Source organism: Vanellus vanellus (assembly GCF_965231255.1).
Source record: "Vanellus vanellus genome assembly, chromosome: 3".
Taxonomy (NCBI): Eukaryota; Metazoa; Chordata; class Aves; order Charadriiformes; family Charadriidae; genus Vanellus; species Vanellus vanellus.
Window position 1 is genome coordinate 7,030,468 of NC_138907.1, and position 22,730 is coordinate 7,053,197.

The 22,730-nt window shown below is 37.7% G+C and overlaps 1 protein-coding gene across 1 annotated transcript in view; it reads left to right on the plus strand.

The window, feature by feature from the left end:
* The window catches only part of PLCB4 (phospholipase C beta 4), a 189,528-nt gene that overhangs the window by 100,630 nt on the left and 66,168 nt on the right, over positions 1-22,730 (plus strand). The window contains exons 5-10 of the mRNA XM_082481716.1: positions 379-522; positions 9,906-9,985; positions 10,552-10,605; positions 16,118-16,199; positions 17,336-17,436; positions 18,054-18,111. Of these exons, the coding sequence (XP_082337842.1) occupies positions 379-522; positions 9,906-9,985; positions 10,552-10,605; positions 16,118-16,199; positions 17,336-17,436; positions 18,054-18,111 (519 nt within the window). The remainder of the gene's footprint in view (positions 1-378; positions 523-9,905; positions 9,986-10,551; positions 10,606-16,117; positions 16,200-17,335; positions 17,437-18,053; positions 18,112-22,730) is intronic.

A 22,730-nucleotide genomic window follows, 5' to 3' on the forward strand; every position in this document is an offset into this window, starting at 1 on the left:
AGAAACAGCCAAAAAGTCACACAGATCATAACTATGGACTTAACTAGATGGAATAATTTACTTAGAGATTGATGCTGTTCCTCTACTTCCAGTCCTTGGAGTGATTAATCTTTCTTTTTCATGATGAAATATATATAGTTTCTAATTTAACTTTCTAAAATATACTTAAAATACTTCATTTACTTCTGAATTCTCACAATTGCGCTCCTAATTGTTAGAATATTTTGGTTTCAGGTTTACGCACAGTAATTCTAAGTGAAAGCACTCATTTAAGATGATTGGCAAAGGTTAATGTATGTGAGGATGGAAATGCATCCATAGTGCATTGCATAACAAAAGTTTTGCAGATATAACAAGTTTGTTTATTCTGTTTAACAGGATCCCAAAATACTAACTGCACTTGAGGCTGTTGGAAAATCAGAAAATGAGTTGGAAGGACGGATAGTGTGTGTTTGCAGTGGCACAGATCTGGTGAACATCAGCTTCACTTTCATGGTAGCGGAAAACACAGAAATAGCCAAGGTATTTCACAATTAAACAGTGCGTGGGAGTTAAAAAAAAAAAAAAAAAAAAAAAAAAAAAGAAAAGGGAGAGCTCCTCAGCAGTACTCAATTGTTTTTCTTGAGTAAGTCAGTCTGCTTTGCTGACTGAAATACCTGTTTTAATGTCTGCTGCCACAGTCTACAAAAGGACAGCAAACCTCCATTTGGAGCATTCTGTAACATGTCTTTGTGCCATGGTGAAAAGAAATAGTTACTTTATCAGCCTCTGCATGCATGGTGATTTATCAAAAGTAGACACTGAGACCATTAAGTATAGGACACAGCATTCCCTCAACTGTTGAGTACCTCTGCATGAGGCTTGCACAGCAGACTATGTGATGGTTGTGCAGCGGATCTATAACAGAGGGGATGCTGAAGTAAAGTGCAATTACTTTCATTTTCCTGGTGGGTGGACCCCAGCCCTCCAAAATTTTGTTCAGTGATAACCTAATTGTATTGTGTGGTTCATATTATTTGAAAAGACAAAAACAGGAAAGAAAATTCTCTACAATTAAAGGGGATTCCAGCGTACTCAGGTTCTTTTCTGTTTCCCGTTGGCATGGAACAGTCTTAAGAAAACAATGGTGCTTTTTACACGTCATCTTTCCTGAGAGCTTAAGATTGCAGTTCACAATGCAAGTTCTGTGGCTCCACCACGGCCTGGTACTCAATCTGTCTGCTGTAAACTGCTCTGAAAAACTTGATCTAGCGCACTGATAGTATGCTACTAGCTTAGAGCCAGATATTCAATGAATTTTAAAAATACACATTTTTGGGTTTCCTTCTGATTGTATGTACTTAAGGTGTATTATAATCTGGTTTGCCTGTGAGATAAACATTGAATAATGATCAGTAACACACACCTGCTAAATCCCCTCCTTTAAAACTGAGTATCTGTTTGCTGAATGCAGCCTCACTAAATGCCTTGGCAGGCCTGGTTGGTTTTTCCTTGCTTTGGATCCGTAGCTCTTTAAACACTGGCAGTACTGAGTAAACTCTGTGATAGGAGACATACTTATATAACTTAAATGGGTACACTAAATTGATTTTACTGTGTATGTTTTCAGCAGGCTTTCAGGGAAATAACCTGCCACAGTTATGTTTTGAAAACATTTAAGAAGCAAAGAAAAGGAGATGCTGGCAGCATTCACTTTTTTACTTAACCCAACAATGTCTCTGATTTATTCTGGGAAGAGGAAAAAAAAAAAGTTGTTGGAGTTAAGTTTTTTAGCCACCTTAGATCTCAGTAAACTGTATTAGACTAATTGGTTTGTGAGGAGTATGTTGGCCATTTACATAGACTGTCAAAACAGGTGAGCCAATTATATTGTCTAAAAGATCTACTGCTTCATTAACTGCCAAGATGCTTACCAAAAATGCTGTGTAGTACTGCAGTCTGCTTGAGGGTAGGCTCTGTGAGAGGCCCATAAATGTGAGTGTCCTGCGTTTGGGAGTCTTTCCACCAAAATATATATCCAGAACTTATTGACAGCAGTGATCCACCTGATCTGGGAACTTTGAGACACAAGGGAGAGGGTAAAGTAGATAAATCCAAAAACAATATAGAGCTTCCTAAGTTGCACCTAAAGCTGTGCTTTTGGTAGGGGTATGGTCATATGGGAAGTCATTTGGCCTGTACTGTATTGGCCTTTTATATTTAGTGAGTACATCAACTTGCTACTATACTTCTGTGCTAAAACAAAAAATTCTAGGAGTTATCTGCACATAGAGCTTTTCCTGCTTAATTCTTCCTGTTTTGTTCATGAGAAGACATCTTTCTTCTGAGACATAGTAAATCTCCTCTAGAAGTGAATCTTTATGTGGCGTTAAGTAGCTATGCAGCTACTGCCGCAGTTTAAAGTAGGTCTTGAATTAATCCATATTCAATAGTAAGCTGTCCTTGCGAAGTTACAGAGGCAAGAGTTTGGAGAATAAGGGGCAATGATTGCAGCTTAAGCAGCCCAGATACGTGTGATACATCTGTAGTGGTTTCTGCTGTTTGTCCCCACCATTGCCATGAGGAAGGCAAGCATTACTTTGGCCCTTCCTCAGGTAAACCAAGGTCAGGATTGGTCGGCATCTGATTGGGGTACTTCAAAACAAGGGAATTTGGTAACAGATCCAAATACAAAAGCCCAGAACCCTTTTTTTTTTTTTATGGTGACAGGAGGAGGTCAAAAAGGTATTCTGCTTCTGTAGATAATGCTTAACAATTAGACAAGAAGTACTTGTTACTCACTGAAGGCTGGATTGTAGATAGGAGTGGGTAACTGTGACAAAGAAGAAAATTAATGCAAGTTCCTGGCTTCCTCAGGCTACCCATGTAAGGAGTGGTATCAGCAGGAAGCAGATTCTACCAGGTGGATAGGACAGGGTGGTGGAGTGTTGGGGCAGTTCCTTAGGGGTGTCCCAACTGTGGCAGGTAAGCATGCGCAGAGCTGCTGCCCACTGTGGGCAGTGGTGAACCCTTCAGGCAGAGCTTGTCACAGGCTGTCCGTTGTGATCTGTCATCATCTCTACGCTGGGACAGCCCCATGTTCCTCTGCCTCTTGTGGTGATGGACTTAGCAGGTCTGACCAAGTCATCACTGAGCTCCAAGTATAGCTATTCCAACAACAAGAGTGTGTTTATTATCTCTCTGCTTGTCTCCAAGCTCCAGCTCTGGTATTTACATTCTATCTACTTAAATTTTATTGGTGCTTTCAGCTGAAAAATTGGTTTTCATTTCCACTCTTAAAACAGAACAACCACAAAATAGAGGGTACTCTGTCTCTGATTGCAAGCAGCTGTCATGGTCCACTCCTAAAGCAACTCCACTGTGGTAGTAGAGAGTGACTGCAGATGGAGGAATTTAAAATCTAATGTTTGGAATCCTGATTAAATCAGGTTATATAAATTACTGTGAGCTAAAATTAAAACACACGCACACATATTAGAGGTGTGAGCATATGTGTGTATTTTTCTTTTTTACTTCCCAGATGGACTTTCTGTGACCTAGTAATCTGATAATCTGCTTTCCTCAATCTAGGACATTTGAAAAGGCCAATGAGTATTTGGGGGTGAATTTCCACAGTGCAGAAGCAATGTAGGGCTGATGTGAGGTCTTAGCGCTTGGCATGTAGGCTGCCTATCCAAAGCTGGCAGAAGTCCAATTAAGCTGTTGTAGTTCAGCAACCCAAAATCTGGACTTCTTGTCTCCTTTCTTTGCTCATCCACTTCGGCAATGTGTTAAGGAGTTTATCTTAAAAGATTAACCTTAGTCAAGTTAACTCTTTTTACATTCTTTAATATTACTGCAAATTTACCAGAGCTAAATTTGTCCTGACAGTTGTTCTTTCCCAGATCCAGCTGTGTTGTTGGGAAGGACCATGTCTCCAGCTGATGGTTTCTGCCCTTCTGTCAGGAAGTATTGTTCCCACTGCCCTGCTGGCAGAGGACTTTATGTGAACACTTCTAACTCACTTCAAGGAAGAGCCATAGCGTTAAGCTCGTGTCGCCTATTTAGGGGCAAAGCTCACACTGGTGTTTAAGATAACCTGGCTCTGGAAAGTGCTGACGCACACAATTCTTCTGGCAGTAGATATGGATGGGAACAGCCACAGGGGAGACAGTGGGAAGGAGGGTGGAATAACCTTTTACACTGGCATAGCTGGATTTGATAAAAAAGAGATATTTTCTACAGTTCTGTTACTCACTGAGACAGTGAATCACACATTGATGGCTAACTTGTGAGGCACCAGAATGAATAGCACGTGCTGAAATGCTTTGTTACTCATATGCTAACAAACAACATAAAGGTAAAATGCAAGCTTTATCTCACAGCTAATAATATTATGGTGTTGAAGATGACTGCAGTTGAAAGCATTTAATTTTGATGTTTTTAAGCTTCTCAGCTTTTCAGTTGGAATAGTATTTTTGATTTTTAAATTGATTTCAGTTTGTTTAAAATAGTTAAACGGACCACCATCTTTTTGGTAAGATGAAGCAATTCAGGCTGGTCATTGTTCTTGCTATTCTACTGTATGGCTCTTTTTGACTTACAAAAAAGTTCTGTTTCAGTTGACCCTGACTTTTTTCCGTGAAACAAGCCGTTAATTATTTGCACAAATCATATTTCTGGGAGGGCAACTGGAAGGTAGCAGAAGATTCCCACAGGAATATCCTACACATATCACATTACAGAAAAGTTCTGTTTTCCCATAGCTTTGGTTTGTTTTGATGGTTCAAAGCAAAACTTTCCAAGAAACCTGCAGAACATACTTGAACAGAACTCTAAAAGTCTACTGCTGTTCTCTGTCCCATTGTGTTAGTATATGGCTTATATCTCATAGCCTACGTAATAAAAATTTCGAAATTATGACGATCTTAAATACATGACTGCTGCTTACATGTTCAGGTAGTCCTGTGCCAAGTATGTAATACCATGTTCTCTAGAGAAATCTTTGTATCCTAGCCAGCCTGTACTTACGCATCTGTGATTTCAACGTGCTTGCTTTTTCTCCTTTTTCTTTTGTGTTCTTTCTTGGCTATGCCACTTGGAGTTATCAGTAAATTGAAAACTTCAGGCCTGGTTCTCTGTAGCCAGGAGGTCGATTTCACAGTGTAAAGCTCCACTATGTTTGTCTTTGTATCCAAAAGCAGTGAAAACCACTTTTCCAGCTGCTTTCAGAGTAGACCCCTTCAATGCTGGAAAAGTCATTCTGGGGTGTAAAGCTTTGTTTAAGGATCTGGACACATCAGGCAATTCCCGATACAGGGTGTTTGTGCGAGCCTCATCTTTCCTGATTAAATTCTTGAAAGTAGGAAAAGTCCCATTTATCTTGTAACAGAATTTTCATAGCAATATGCTGCAAGTCTGTGCTGCAGTTGGTCAGGTGGGGGTTAGGATTTACACCATCACTAGTCTAGTATCCTTGCTTTTGCTGTCTTATGTTAGAGTTATGGTAATTTTCATAGAACAGAAATTACTTCTGAGACATCTGTGTTGAGAGAAGGGGGACATCTACTGGTCACAGCATTGCTGAGTGAGGGCAAAGTACCAGGGAATCCTGCCCAAGCTATGTCTGTCTTGGTAAGAATTGGGAAACACGCTCCTATTCTCCGTGGGTTTCCTGAACCTTCAAGCTATCGAACCCCTGACTCTGACAGCCAGTCACAGGCACTGAATACCAAAATCAGAGGGCAGTGCCTCCTTGCCTCCCCAGCGTTCCTGATGCTTGAATTAAGTAGAGATACTGCACTGAAAAAGTGAAGGTAAAATCATCTCAAGAGGTCTGGATAATACTGACCTCATCCATAAATAAGCCGTGGGTGAGATGTCTAGAATTTCGGGAGCTGTAGGTTACAGTGATTTTTAGCCTTTCTTAGTTTTTGCCCTTTTTAATGCTTCTAAATGAGCGGTTGATGCCCTGCCACTGCTGCCTGTGTTTCATCGATGAACCCCAGCTAACACAAGGTCACTAAGTGCCTCAGAAACGTTTGAGTACTACAACAAAAGCTCGGAGAGTGCTTTTTCTTGCACCTCCTCCCTATAAAGATATTTGACAATGTTGGAACCTGTTAGATAGAAACAACACAGTCTGCATATTCCAGCCTGCAGTGTGCTTAGATTTTGGCCTCTTGTGTCAGCCTAAGGGTCTGTGTTTTTAAGATATACTTGTCTTTGGTTTTGTTCCTTTTTGTGGTGGTTGTTTCTCTAGGATTAGCTAGCAGGGCCCAGATTCCTCTTTTATATGAAACCGGAATAATTATTGATATATAGAGAGCCATTCAGGAGTTACATTGACAGATTAAAGTACTGAGCCATATTTTGAAAATTGGAAAATATTTAGGACTAACATCAGTAAAAATCAAACGTATACTGTATTTCTGTCAAATGTATACTGTATTTCTGTCAAACGTATACTGTGTTTCTATCAAAAACATTTTGTAACTCTACTTTCTGTAAGACCCAAGTGAAGTGTTTCCTATCTACCTTGTTTCAGAATTTCATCTTGTTATAAGATTTTCCTTCTTTGGAGAGGTGGTGATTCGGAAATGCTGAGCATGAAAGAAGGGAACTGAGGATCTTTATCCTTGTTTACTTACATAGGGTTACAGGTCTTTCAGCTTCATCTGTAAAATAAGGAGTGCTGTCATAGCATACAAGCAAGGCTGCTGCTGTATTCTTCGTAGCACATTAGCCGAGAAGAATCTGAACTCTTCTTTCATCCTTCCCACAAGGTCATCAGACAAGTGTACATTAAATCTGGGAATGGTTTGTTGTCAGGAAAGCAATATATTGCCAGCTTCATATTTGTCAGAGTATTCAGGCTTTGGATATTTTGTGAATATCCATGCACTGGATCACAGTGCCTTAAAAGTGATTATGAAGATAGTTGTTATTTGGAGACTATTCTGGCTCAGAAGGACAAAAAGTTTGAATGTGTTGCACTGAGCCTGTATATTAATCTATGGATGAGGAAATTTTTTCATCTTATGTCATTTTGCTTCTGTCTAGTATGTTCACAATTCAGAAGCCTTTTTTTTTTTTTCCTCAGCTCTCTTATTGCTAGTTAATTTGGGGCCACCTGGTAACCATGGGGAATACATGATGAAAGTCTCCAGAAGCTACTTTAGCCCCAAACTGAAGTGCAAGCAACCAGATACTACGTTGTAGTGCAGCTGTGTGGTGTGGAACAGATAGGCAAATGTGTCTCTCAAACTGTCACGTGTTGCCCAGGGGACATCATGCCAATGGAAAGATGATTCATAGATGGACAGAGACTCTTAGGTTACTCCCCTGCTTGGTGCCAGCAGAGATGTGATGCTTTTGTGGTTTATCAGTGTTTGGCTGTAGTTCCATGCTCTTTTAGTATAAGGGAATGCAGTTCCTGATTTGGCATCTCTATCAGGAAAGGGCAGGCATTATCATTGAAAAAAAAATTAGGGAGCCCTCTAAAGTGGGAATCATCAGGACAAATCCTGCAAAGAAATCACTTGGCAAGTGATTAGGATATTGATTTCTCTCTATATTTGTTTTTGGTTTGTTTTGGGTTTTTTTGTAGTAGTGTTCCTTTATGGCAGCTGTTCTTGGTGTACAGAAGTAGCTTCAGAACTGAGTGCTGGGTAACCATACTTTTGAATGTTAGATTTTGTTATATCTGGTATAGTTGCAGCCCATTGCCTTCAAATCAGAATGGATCTGTGTTTACTTCCTATTGAAATTATGACATTGCCAGTACTGCACGAATCTCGTTTTTTAGAAGAAAAAAATGGGAGCTTTGAAAGACTAAAGCTTATTCACAACATGCATTTTGCGTAATTTAATTTTGCAAGGGTTTTTTGTTTGAAGTGCATATGCCAGTTTACGTTATGGGTCAGTGTTGAAAGGTTGAGTAGCTTTTAAGGGACTGCAGACTAATTCAGATCATACGAGGATAAATTTTTGTATAGCTGTGACAGTGTTAATGCAGCAGTAGTGTTACATTTTACTGTTAAAACAAAACCAAAAATAATCATAACACCAACACTCACCCCCAGTCGTAGATAGTTGATGATAGTTGAATGATGATAGTTGAATTTCGACAGTTCTAGGAGACTGAAATATATGTAAGACTTGCTCAGGCATTTATCCTGAAATTATCACAAGCACTATTCCTATATCATCTTAGGTGAGGGAACATTTGTAGAGAAAGGTAAGTGTTCCCCAAGTCTGTCAATGACTCCCAATTATATCAGTTCTAATAAATAATATTATCTCTTCCCATGAACCTTGCTTTCTTTATATCCCTAGACAGTACACCCATACCTATGACTTCTAAGTCATCTTATTGATGCAGTTGGGAAAAGACAAGTGGGGGGGCAGGCTTTTACTGGTGGGTTGTTTTCAAGCACAAAACCACATCAGAGAAAGCCCCAAATGCTAGCTTTTCACAGAAGTCAGACTTCTATTTTCAACTGATTGTCAGATATATCACTTATTCTTATTTGTATACATATTTTATGCAGTACTTCCTTAAAAGGATAATTTGAAAAGGAATATTTATATATTAATAAATGTCTTAAATGGCTACTTTTCCTAAAGCAAAATAGGTTTATAAGTTCTGTTTTTAAGGGAGTCTGATTAACAATTGTTTAAAAAGGAGTTTGTGTTGTGTTTGTAATGTGTTGTGAGTACAAGGGTTTGCTTAAGTGTGTTTATCTGATGAATTGACACCTTAGACCTTGGTTTAGCCCCTAGGGATTTACTGCCTGCAGTTTACAATATGCCATTTTCCAAATACATTAGTATTCCTCCTATATAAATTATGATTTTTTTTCATCTGTTCTGCAGATGTACAGCAGTCATTCATGAAAAGGAAAATATACTCATCTACATCTATTTATAAGTGTCAAATTCTGGAGTCTGCCCAAGTCAGTTCAAGCTGCATGCACAGAATTTGGCCGGAAGCAAGAAGCTTCTTTATTCATAACGTTAACGTTAAGCAGTGGACCAAATCCTGTCTCAGTTCCACCAGTGTAAATTATCTGTTGAGTAATCCTAGTATTACAATGGCATAATTGAGATTGAACTTGGCTTGCAGTGCTGTCATTTTTTTCTGTTCCTATAGCTTTATCTTGCCAGGATTCTTACTGAAATCGATGAGTGCTGAAATCAGCCTAATCCTTAAGCTTCTTCTATACAGTACTGCAAAGTCTAGGTACAAGCTATAGTAGAAAAATATATCCATAAAAAGGAATTACATAAGTAAGTGCTGTAATGCTGCTCTTGGCTGAAAGTCATCCTAATGCTTACTGGAATGTTTTGCTTTTTAAGGATGAAAGCCAGAAAGCAAGTGGGACTTGAATATGTAACAGGGTGTTAGACGAGGTCAGTGTCACAGAACAATTGTTGTCCCTCCCTGTGGTTTCCTCTAGCTTATTAATATTTTGTTTCATTCCTTTTCTAAAACTGGCCCAGTTAAATAAGTCATCATATATTGTATAATGTTGCTTATTACTATATTGCCAGCCTCAACTGAAAGGGAGGCATATGTTTATACAGGCTATAAATAAAAGGCTTAAGAAATCAATCAATGGACCACTTGCCTTTACTGGCAATAAACTGTTTTAATAGCACCGCTGATGCTACATGGAGTACTTGGAAGAATGGAAAACACAATCACTTTGTTTAGTGAAGGATGAAATAGTAGTGGGTAAAACATGGCTGGACTTTTCTGTGGTGTTATAGGCTGTGAAGTGGGCAGGTTTTTTTCATGAACTCAAGTTATTAACATTATCCATATCTGCAATGAAGAAGAACCTTTCCCCAAGATAAACTTTCCTACTTTTTCCCCCTTCAGTTTTCCTAATTTTGTGTTTCTGTATTTTCATGTTTTTTAGCAATGGGTAGAAGGGCTTGGATCCATCATACATAACTTCAGAGCTAACAATGTCAGCCCAATGACGTGTCTCAAGAAACAGTAAGTTACTTACTTTCTTCTCCTTTCTCTTTTATTTTTCTGTTCTTGTATTTTCCTTCTTGGAATTAAAAAAAAATAAATTTGTTTTTCATAGTTCAACATTTGCAGTCACAAAACAGTGTAATAAAGAAAATGGTGTTAAATTAGTTTAGAGTTTATCTTTCATTGTGATCATAGGAGATCTCAAGTCTATGTCTGACACCTGCCTGGGAGAAACTATAAGAGAATTTATAAATGTTCATTTGATTTATTGATATCGTATGTTTTAATTATTGTCTGGTTTGTTCTTTCATTTATGCATATGCAAACAGAACCCCATGAGTCGGTCTTGTCTTCACAATCATGTTAATTGATATACTGATTCTTTTGGGCTGCTTTTTGCCTTTACAGTTAAAGAACTGCTCTGCCTCAAGCACTAAAAGGTTACAGAAAACTGTTTTTATTGCAGAACAATTATTTGTTTGTACTTGGTTCATAGACATGGCAATAATCTTCATCAAAATATAAGTACCTAGATCCCAATTTTAATAAATAGTATTTTTAAAATATTTCATTCTTAATTTCAGCTGGATGAAGCTGGCCTTTCTAACAAACACAAATGGGAAAATTCCAGTTAGGAGGTAAGCACAATTGGGAATTCAGGTTTTTATCAAGTAGTGGTTGGATAATGTTAATAAAAATTCTGTGGCTTACTAATGAAATATAATATCAATTTTATTACTAAAACATATGTAAAAATAAGTACAGAACTAGACATACTTAGCTAAGTTCCGTACGTCCTTGCTAAACTAAGCAGGCCTTCTTATCAGCCTAGTAATTTTTTTTTCTTAGTACATTGTGATGAAGATATGAGTGCTTGTAGTTGTTTTCAAAGTCACTTTAGAGCTAAGAGCATCAGTTTGCTCAGCCTAAAATTCCTCAGACTCTGGAATGTTTTTTTCAGTTGTAAAAGTTCATAAAATACTTACCAACAGAACCATAAAAACTTGCAAGCTAGTTAAGTAGAGGACAAAAAGGTACATTTTAAAATGTAGTTCCTTGTAAAAGAGACAGATATAGCTCTGCCACAAACACTTTCGCTTTTATAGGAACCCCCAAGACAATACTTGGTTTTATCCACACGGTAAATGAATTGTTGGGTTAGTTGTTGTCAGTAACAGAAAAAAATAGAAGTGTATTTCTTTCTGTACAGCTATTAACTATTACAAGTTACTGATTTTCAGTCCGCTCTAGCTATGCAGTAATTCTTCCCCCTCCTGCTCTAGAAATTAATTCTTGCTGACACATTTTGCTTCTTTCTTCTTCACGAGTATGTAAAAAACACTCTTTTGGGGTATGCTGTTTTTTCATAAATAGAAACTCACAGAACGGAGCAAGAAAGAAGTCTTTGCAAGATAAGCCTCACAGAACATTTTTTTTCAAGGTAGAGAGGATTTTGCATCTATAGAATCTGCAAAAAGACAAAGGGCCTGCCACGCTGCCTTCCAGGTTTCTTTAGTTTCATGACTCAAGTGACACCTTGACAGTGTTAAGGCTGCTTCAGTGTATTAATCTTTCAACTTTCACATTACCAAGCCCCTGCTTGTTGCTCAAACTTGAACTAAACTGCTATGAGGCACCTTCTGTGCAGCGGTCCCATGAGGAATATCAACTTAAGAGTAAAGATGAGGGAATACTCCAGAGGCAAATTCATTTTCAAGACTGTAGAGCTTTATGCCTGTGTTTAAACATAGAGCTTTATTCCTCAGTATGAATTTATAGTGCATTAGCTTGTCTGAAACTTTCTGCCTTGAAATATTTTACCTTGCATTTAGTAAGGCATAAATTCTCCCCATTGTGCTACAGCACACTGATTTGCGTATGCAGACAAGCCTGCATATTGCTGAAGAGAATCCAGTCCACTGGTTCCAGTGTATTAAATGTTCCTGCTGGATCTGCAGTTTTGATTTTGGAGGACTTAAATGGTCCCTTAAGGTTGAATAATTTTTCTTCAAAATGTTTCCAGTTCTGAGAGTTGTTTTTTTTTTTTCAAATTTGCACTATTTCCAGGTTGACATAATCGGTCTCTAGCAGCTTAATTTATTGCAAAAGTAGTTTGCAGTATAAATTAGTAACGGTTCTACTATTTCATGCTGTGCAGAGGGAAGCTGAATCTTATTTACATCTGAATGCTCCAAGGAATGTGCTACGTTGGTGTGAGTGAAATGTGGCAATTTTGGGGGGCTCATCTGGGAAGCACTGTATCACCCGCTGAAAGGACTAGGAGAGATGTCAGTGAGAGGCCAGAGGAAAGATGTAGAAGAGGAATGTGAATGAAGGGGAAAAAAGTCAGTTTGCTCTGTAGACCTGCATTGGAAAAGAGTATGAATCAGAGCCCTGATGGAGGTCAGCAAGATCGTAAGATTAGCCTGATCCAGTGACAGCTACTTATCATAAAGTGGGTGGAACACAGGTACCCAGGCGACTCGGCACTGGGCAGCCAGTAATGTGTGGGACTTCATTGCTTCCCTCCTGCCACAAACAGTGCAGAGAAGGAGCGTGGAGAGATAAAAGAGGGAACAGAAGGAGGTAGATGCATAAGGAGAAGCATATGTGGATGAGGAGGGCAAGCCAGGAAGCACTGGGAAATGTGGGCAGAATGGCTCTGCTATGCAAGGTGCACCAAGTTTCACATTGTTTACCCAAGCCTCCCCCCAGTAACTCTTTCCACTGGTTTAAACCACTGATGCTTCCCCTTCAACTGACCTCCAGATTGCTATGGTCAGCCCCTCCCATATACCTGTTTTTAAACACAGTGTTACCTAGTCAGCCCTGCTTGGTCAAGCCTTGACCTCCTCCCGCTGCTTGGGGAGTCCTGTAGCAATTGCCGTAGCTTAGCTCTGGGGATACAGATAGGAAGGTCATTCTCGCTGAAACAGAATACCCAGCAAATCTGTTAAGCTATAGGAATGTGATGGAAATAAGATCACCTGTATTTTATTTTTACACAGGAGTACAGTAAAACACTGAGGGGAGAAAAAAAAAAATCTCACCTGGGAAATCAGAGCTCCTTGCATTTCTTCGCGGGTTCAAGACAAATTTTTGCAGCTAGCACATGGCCACAGGGAATGATGAGCCTTGAGAAGGTGAAACCCTTGAGGCTGTTGGTGGTAAATGGCATAAATATTCCTGACTCCTCGCTAGTACAGTTGGGCATTGCAGACTCATGAAGATTCTCCCCTACTTTTGGATTTTAAAGTACTCTGGGGCGTATATCTATTACTATCAACCTACTGTGTTTGGGAGAGAAGAAATTCTGGCAGTTAGTAGTGTGAAAACCTTAGGAGACCACCAGATTTGTCTTTTGGTCTTTAATAAATTTTAGCAGTCTGAGTCTAGAACTACATCTACAGATCTTACAAGGACAGGGCATTTGGTAAGATATTTGATATTTTCAGATTTCAACACCTACTGTAAATGATGACTAAAAAGGTCAGCATTTAAAAAACAAAACAAAACAAAACCCCAACACAAACCTACTTTGTTTTTGCAGCTTTCTCGTGACAGAAAATGGATTTTCTACGTATGCAAGTTGCACCTGTTCAGCTAGAGCGTGTTTAGAAGTCAGTTTTGCTTGATCTACGCTTATCCCTTGTACAACTACATTCAGAAGGGTTTAAGCTAACTTAGCTTCTAACTATGACAATATATTAAAAAAACAGAAAAAGCTAAACTGTGATAAATGAGGCTTAAATCTGTTTTACAGTAGTTTAAGTTAATTTGAAATTACACTTTTTTAGTAAATATGTTCTGTATCAATTACTCCAGAGTGCCTGGAAGTAATCTGTTTCAATACTTAAATGAAGGTTGGAAATCATTGATTTAGATAATTTCTTGTACAGTGTAGGCAGTGGTACTTCTAGTTCTAGCCAAACTGATAAAATTCAGTGGAGCCACGAGAAAAGATTGATTTGAACAGTTTATGCGTTGGCTTGATTTTTAAACTAGTGGTTGGAAAGTAGTGAGGATCGGAAGTAACCAAGTCATTTAATCCATCAACAAGCACGATAGATTCATACTCTTCAGTCCCAGATTTGGGAAGTATTTTAAATATTGATGAAGAAGTATATCGACGTGTTACCATAAAAAGCCGCAAACCACTGCAGAACATGAGGAGTAAAATACCTGTAGGTATCTGCCAACCAGTAACTTGCCTGCATCTGAAGTAGCCCGGTTTTCTTCCAAGGCATACAATAAGGCGAAAGGTGAATGTAAATCTGCTAGGGTGAAGTCTCTTCTCATAGAGGGGAAAAGTAGTTTTATTTGAAGTATGCCTAGCAAAATGGAAGTGTCATGCTTTATTTTTACAATTTTTTTGATTCATGCAATCTTTTCTAGGCTGCTGCCCTCATTACAAATTACTGCTATGTTTGTTGTCATCTTTGGTGAAATAAAAAATAGTTTGGCATCAAGAACAAGTTCCCTGCAGCCATGGAATCTTGGCTTACAGTTTCTGATTAATTACTTATGCCAATATTACACGTTTTACATGACATTTATTATTGGGGCCCAATTCATTAGAACAGGCAAAGAATTTTTTACAGGGCTGGAGATAGGTTGTAAATTGTAGAGCTAACGTTACTCTGTGTTTGAGACTTAGTAGAAAAAAAGACTCCTGAGATTCTTTTTAAGAAACAACTGCCTAAAGTTAAACTCAGTCTATATTTTAGTGAAAACATCTTGTTACTTATCAACTTTGGAAAAGCAAATAACTTATTTAGGTGCCTGAATAGGGACATAGAAATCTAACTGTTGTAAGAACCCAGTAAAAAAAAAAAAAATTGCCCAAGATTTGTTAAAATATTTTAAAAATTATTATTGTATCATTTAGATCTTTGGCTTCCTGATCTTAACTTTATTAGTATGAAAATATTTATATAGGCAGTTCAGAGTGTTTTGGAGAGTATAACAACTGTGAATTGCTATGGCAACAAATAACAGCAACAGTTTGTTTCACATCTTTCACCATGTGAAATTACTTAGTATGTATGAGATTAACTAAGTCTCAGCAAATGTTTGTCTCACATGGTGAAAAAAGCCTGATATTCTTATCAGGCAACTATAGAGTCTTTCCCAATGTACAGCTTTTCCTAGCATTAGAAACAGATGTTGGATACAGACTTCAGTTTTTCTCTCCAGATTGAGACCCCAAAATCAAGGCATTGTGGGGACACATCATTTTAGTTTAGACCCTAAGCAGAAGGAAGCAGAGCTGTCAAGTTTGGATCTACTTTTCCAGAGTTAGAGTTTATTCAAACTTGTCTCAAATGGAAACAGAAAGAGACCAAACGCTTTCACATTAATCACACCAAATAGCTAAGCTTAATTTGATTTATTTAATTTCAAGTGAAACCTGGTTGTCAGTCTCACGCGTGGTGAAATCACTCCTGTTTTGTGGAAGGAAGTTAATCAGTTTGTTGGAAATATTTGAGTGGCAGCTGAGACCTACTTAAATGGGTTGTGCATAGTATGTCTAGAACAGGGATATTCACAAGGTGAAGGAGCATTCAAAGGGAGGAGTGAGCACTGCAGCTGGTGAGGGAGCAGGGAATTTGACATGCATGTGGGGGTCTCCTGCTAGCAGTGACTGCTTGAAAAGGAAAGAGGAAAGCAGCTGCCATTGCAAATGGTTCATGCCTACCTTGTGGGTGACCTGGGAGGCATAGGTTAGTGCTTGGAAAGGAAGGGAAGTCACTACAACCAGGAATGGCTGGAGACAGGAGTCTCCTCACTTGTAGAATCTGCTACTTTTTAAACACAGTCATTTATCTACGTATAGAGTTGAAAAAAAGCCAACAGAATAATGCTTTGCACGGCTCTGTGTCCTGGTATATTGAAAAAAAATCACACTCTTTTGTTCTTTTTGAAGTCCATTATTTTGATATATTAGCTAATGGATAGCTTGCAGGCAGAGCACTGCTGCTCTGTGAAGCTTAGAGCACTTTTTCAACTGCAGTATTACTTGGAAGATGCTTACATTCATCAGCTGAAGCCAGAGGAACTTTACAGAGTTGGCAGTAAAAGCAAGAGAGAACTGATTGTTTAAAAAGTGACTAACATTTCTCCTTTTTTCCCCACTCTTTTTTGTTTTAGCATTACCAGAACCTTTGCATCAGGTAAAACAGAAAAAGTGATCTTTCAGGCACTTAAGGAATTAGGTCTTCCCAGTGGAAAGGTATTTAGTGTTTTTGAATAACTGTTTTGTATACTAATAAATTGATGAATCATTAACATTTGTAGCTGTGATGGAAGTCATTTCCATCACAGAAGCACATGCCTGTTGTTCATGAGTAACTTATTAATCACTGTAGGTTGTTTACTAAAAGCAAAATGTAATTAAATCTATATGACATAGTGGTCTGTAAATCTCTTGGATGAAGCTTCCCTTCTTTTCTGTAACTGATTATCTTTCATTCATTTATACAAAGTATATGAGCACAGAATATGCACATAATACTTTTTTGTTGCATGCTGTCCTCTCATTCTCATTTCCTGGGAGTCCTCCCGCTCTTTGCTCCTTTCTGTTGGAGAACTACTGTCCAGCTGTGTCTCACTCAACGGGAGGCCCTGCCAGCAGCCCCAAGGAGGTGACAGCTGGTTGCTGTTGCAGCTATTTTTTTTTTTTTTCAGCTTTACTCCCTGCCCAGTCTCCCTTCTTTCATTTTGGAGACTCCAGCCCTTGGTTCTTGGCCTGACTATAGGATGCGCCTGGTTCAGGGCTGCCCCTCACCAGCCTCAGGCTTCAGCAGCTTGCTGTCTCCAGCCAGGGAGCAGAAAGACTTGAATCCCCAGTCGTAGCAACACCTGGCACCTGAGGTGAAATTTTTCCTCACTGGTGCAGTTCTCATCTTCTTCAGAGGAGGACACGATACTGAATGCATTAGCCATGTGTTTCCTCCCTCATGGAAGTTTTACATACCCCTGTATGAGAGCTACTTTGCTTTTTAAAACCATTGCACCAAACCTTGGACTTTTTCCTCAATGTTCCTTGGCTTCCATATAAGCATCCTGAAGTTTGTACTCTATTTTGGACTTTTTTAAGCTTCAGAATGAAAATAAAGACTGTGTTCCAGTTCTGTGTTCATGTAGAATTGTTACGGTGAGGTCAGAATATAAGCACATCAAACAGATCTATGATAAGGATGAATTAAGAAACGTTTTCAGAAAATACAAAAGAAACTAGATAAGCGTACGCTAAGTAAAGAGCTAAAACAGTTCTCGGTTAATTTTTCTGATACAAGATATGCTCTTGGGAAAAGAGCATATATGGTCTCTTTCACTGAATAAATGTACCTTTGCATTTTGTTGCAGAATGATGAAATTGAGCCTGCAGCATTTACTTACGAGAAATTTTATGAGCTCACCCAAAAGATATGTCCCCGAACTGATATAGAGGACCTCTTTAAGAAGATGTAAGTTCAAATTTAATATAATCTTGCTTTAAATGCATTTTGCTGTATTTTTAGTCCATATCTAATAGTGACAGAACACTGTAAAGATTGTCTAACCTTGAGTCCTAGCAGCATCAGCAGTATTTTAAGACAAACTCCAGTCTATGTTTTTTCCCTTCCTTCCCTCTCAGATTGTTAATGTAAAAGTTCACTCTGTATTTTAGAGCAACTTTTACATGAGACAGAGGAAGCACCTGGAACTTTTTTTTTTGCATTGGCTTTACTAACTACTGTAATTTTAACTTGCTCCTTTAGGTGATTAACACAGTATGTGAACTAATTAAATTAAATAAGAAGTTTCAAGTTTAAAAAGTTTCTGCACTCAATTTATTCTCAGCGGGAGGACTTACATGTTGTTTATGAAGTAATGTTTGTAAAGTTATAGGAAGTATGGGAGCTATACTGTGCCAAGCATAGACAGTTAGTATGTTTTCTGTGACTGTTAATTTTGAGATTATAGAGTAACTTGAGGTAGAAAAGTAGGTGGTTTTAAAAGTATCAACAATGTCAACATGTAAATCATACCTACTGTAGCATCGTATGTGAAAACTTACATTCTCTAATAAATTTCTTTTCAGCAATGGAGACAAAACTGATTATTTAACGGTAGACCAATTAGTGAGCTTTCTAAATGAAGTAAGCTTTTTCATACATTAACTACCATACAAGTCTGTCTGCAGTGGCTTGCTTCTTCCAATCTTTCCATTGCATGAATCATGCCATTATTTGCTATGCTTTTGATCCGCTGATCTTTCCATTATGGTAACATCCAGGTGCAAAAATCAGCTCCAACCTTGTATGTTGTGCTTTCTACATGTTGGCTTTGCAGACTGCATCTGTTGATTACTTGCTGTTGTGTTATGTTGTTTGTTATGTATGTGTTATACATTTTATACCATACATTCAGTATTTTATTATAGGCAATTACTTTACCTGTAGGCCACAGCTAAAGATATCTGCTAATCCTTCTGAATAATAGAAAAAATTAAGTAGGCTTTTATAAACAGTGGTTTGATTCTTCTCAACAGTATTATTTCAATCTATTACAAATCTAAGAGCTAAGAGGATATTTTAAGAGTTTGTATATGATTTTAAAAATACTATGTTTGCAGAATAAGAGGAAATATTTTTATTGCTGTATTTCCAGAATACGGTTATTGGCAAGACTATTTAGTATTGCTTAAAAACATCATGAGTGTGCGAAGTAGTTCAATAAAGAGTGTGGGACTGGGTTTTTTCTATTGCTAAAGCACAGTAAGTTATAGAAGATAGACTTATTTGGAATTGTAACAATAAATGCACTATGTAGATTTGACAAGAACATATACATGGAAAATAGGCACATTCTATTTGGTTTCGTACCAGTAGATTCGTGTCATCTGGAACATGGATAGCTGCTTTACCTCTCTGCATAATCTTTTAGAGACTGAGTGCATTACTAAAAATCTCTCCATCTAAAATTATTTTACTAGTTATAAATCTATTTTATGTATATTTCTCTATATATGTATATTTATTTATATATCTGATACTGCTATATGAAGATTCAAGCAGACAGTTCCCCATATATCAAATTCAGAATAGAATTTTTTTTTCAGTAGGGAATTCATGCCTTACTGTTCACCAAACCCGAATTACACATAGAAAGAATATTCCAAAAGAAAAGATAGTGAGAAGATTAACAGCTTCAGGACTAATGGTTACATACTTGGAGCCTTAGTTTGTATCCACATAGTTCTCTCTATTAGAAAATTGGAGCACATGCTTAATCTTACTACTGTGAGATGTTTTTTGTCACAGCTGTTTACAAAGTTCAGTGTCTAAATGTTTGCAGGACTGGGGTCACAGCTAAGGCATGTCATTTTTGCTTCTGCATTGAAGAGACGAAGGATAACGTTTTGATTTAAATTATAAATTATACCCTCAGCCCCCCAGTTCACTTGTAGTGATAGATACATTTCACTGCTTGAAGCACACAGCCTTGTCCCCACATTGAACCATATTAGCTTCTGATATTTTTTTCAGTGTTAATTCTTGTTTGTCAGTAAATTACTGTTTTATCATTAGTTTAAAATTGATCTCTGTAATTGTTTTAGTTTGAAGTGTGCTTCCTTGAAGCACAAACTTCTGAAGAAGAGCTGACAGCAATTGAAGAACTTCCTGGCTATCTCCAGTACCTGATTAAAAAATTAAAATTGAATTGTTGTGCTCTCAGTTGTGTATTGTTTTAGCAGTTCTTTTTACAAAATCAGAAGCTTTATTTTATTGTAGTATTGGACAAAGATGCATCTTGTTGGCTACATTCTTATCAAAAACCCCCATTTTGCAATTGGAAATCTTGTAGTTGGCCCTTTAGTTGGTGACCAGAGCTGGAGAAGAATTAATCAAGCGGTTTTATAGAGTAGGGCATTCATTCTGATGACGGAAACTGATGCTTTTGGCTCTGTGCTGGAGGTCTTTTGGTCTTCAAATAGAGTTTAAAGTTTTGGTTGTGATTTGAAAGGCACTAAATGACCCAGAATCCTCCCTCCTGAAGTGATCATTTCTGTCCCCTTGACAGCTGGCCAACACTGCAATTAGCAGTGGTGTTTAATGCTGGAAAATATAAAAAGATTATTATCATTATATAGGAGAGGGGATTTACTAGGCAGAGCAATTCTTCATGAGAGTCTTTAACCTAAATTATTTTGAATTCAGTAACCTCCAAGGCATGCTACAGAAGCTCTAAGTGTTATGGGGTTTTAAGGAAGCATGAGGATACATTACTGGGTATGAGTGGAGAGTGAGCTGCTTTCCTGGAGTTTTTCCAAACTGCTGTCTCTATTTGACTTTTAAATGCTGCTGGCTGACAGCTGATTTAATTGTGTATTGGTATTAAAGCTTCTGGGAAGTTTTTAGAAATTTAATTATTGTCAGGCATTGAGTATTAAAGTCAAATTTTGAAAAAAGAAAATCTAGTAGAAAAAGAACTGAAATCACTACTATTGAGATTTGCTCCTGCCATTCATTTGCAGCAGTAAATTAATAAGCCAAGTAACTGTCAAAAAGGGAAATTCAGTAGTCTGACCAGGACTCGTCCTTTCTCCTGGGAAGGAGGTATGAGGAGATCCTTTTCTGTCCCGCTCTTTCCCGCTTCCTTGCTCTTCCTCCCTTCCTCCCTTCCACTCACTTACTTACTTTACCTCCCTCCTTCCTACTTGCTTGCTTACTCTTTCTGTCTCCTGTTTTCCATCTCCAGAAAAGGACACAGTTTACCTCTGCACAGGACAAATTCAAAAGGCAAAATTGGTTCTGGCACATTGTTAACTGCTGTACATCTGGGTTTGTATCCACTCAAAGAGGAGACGAGGCCAGACTGTGGAGGCTAAATGATCTTTCTGTCTTTGCAGAACCATACAGGCATTCTTTCTCCCCATGGTTCACCCTCATATGGTTGAGACTGTCTAGTGTGAGGGTGTCCTGTCTAATATGGTAACTACACCAATCAAATGCAACTTTGTTGGATGTACGCAGTTAGTCCTGGGGCATGTTATCTTTCTAGATGAAACTACATGCTTTTAGTTTTGGTTAGCTTTTGTTTCAAGTTTCCTGTGCCAACAAGCTCAGGAGTGCAGAACATTTCCCCAGGAGACACTAGTAAGGATTCTTCCTTTTTTTTTTTTTTTTTTTTTTTGGAGTAAAACTTCATCAGTTGTCAATTTTGCTTTATTTTTTAGACTAAGTAAACATAAAGGCATGCTTTTGTTCAAATGGAAAGTTGTTAATGAACAATGATCATTGCTGCAAGAAGATTTTCCTCTTAGCTCCGTCCAATAACTCTGGGACTCTTTTTCAAGAGGAGACTTTTTGCTTTATTCCTTTTATTTTCTTCTGCCTGCTTATGACTAACAGTAGAAGAAAGACAGTGGGGAAGAGCACTTTTCTTAAGAACCTTGCCTACTATTTCTTAGAATTTTTTGAAGTGGTGTATTGTCACTAATGGTATAAAGGTTGTCATTTGTCACAGTAGACTGTACTGTTGCATGTCAGTGTTGTGTTGCTGTTGTGTGCTGCTTAGCAAGTTATGTCCTGCATCCATCTGCTCTTATATCATATTTCATCTGAGTTTTACTTAGATATCCAGACAGCCGAGCTGTAGTGAATGAAACTGCTGTATTTTAGATGCTGTATACTGTCAGTAGCATTACTTGAAAGATCCCTCCTTAATTGCATGATTAAATTGGCATTGGTTGTAATTTCTTGGAATTAATTAAGCACATGCATCAATGTATTGATTGTAAGAAAAGAGATCAAGTGCTTATTTCTGATTGGATATTGCTTTTTTAATGAAAAAATGTAAAAAAAAATGTACACATAAGGAATTACAGCAAATGCCGATAGTGCTGTGCCAAGCCATATCAATACCATTCTGTCCACTCCAAATTATTGATCACCAATATGGGGGTGGCCTGTTACATTTCTGAATTCTGCTTAAACTAAAGCTTGAAAACTGTGCACCTACTAGGGTAAAAGAGTGTTTTCACAGTCATATTTATTTCTTTGTTTTATTGCATCTGCTTACATGCCACTACTCCGTTCAATTCTGTTTTTAATTTTCTTTTAATGGAGAATCAGGCACAGTGTGCAGCTCTAATCCAGCATGGAGAAAACCAAAATTTACATAGCACACTATTAAGTGAAAACTTAAAAACTCTGAGTTTTAGTAGTGTGTTAGAAACCACTGCTAAATTGTATCTAAATATTACATATATTAATGAAATCCTAATATTGTAAATTCCTGTGAACTGAAGAGATGATACTGTGAAGCTCTTTTAGAAGAAATATGTACAAATTAAGAACCTACACTGTTTTTTGAATAGTTAATAACACAATGTTTTCACGATTCACAAATAATCATCAGTAGTTGCATATTTCTAAACTCAGGTTTCAAATTCTGTATTTATAGTATTGCTTTATTTTACTTTAGCTGTAGATATTGCTGAAGACATGTATTTTTGTGGAGGTGATTACAGTGCCATCAGTCAAGTCTGTCAGTTTGCATGACCTACAAAAAAGATAAGGGAGAGAATTTACAAAGACAGATTTAGCTATTTATTTTCAACATTTCATTTGCACGTATACCACGTGCAGTCATTATTTTCATGAACAAGCAAGAGTAAGACCAGTTACACTATTGCACTGGATTGTTTTTTTGAAATTTTTTTATAATCAAACTGTCTAAGATTCTTATGAAAAATAAAGTCCATTTTCTATCT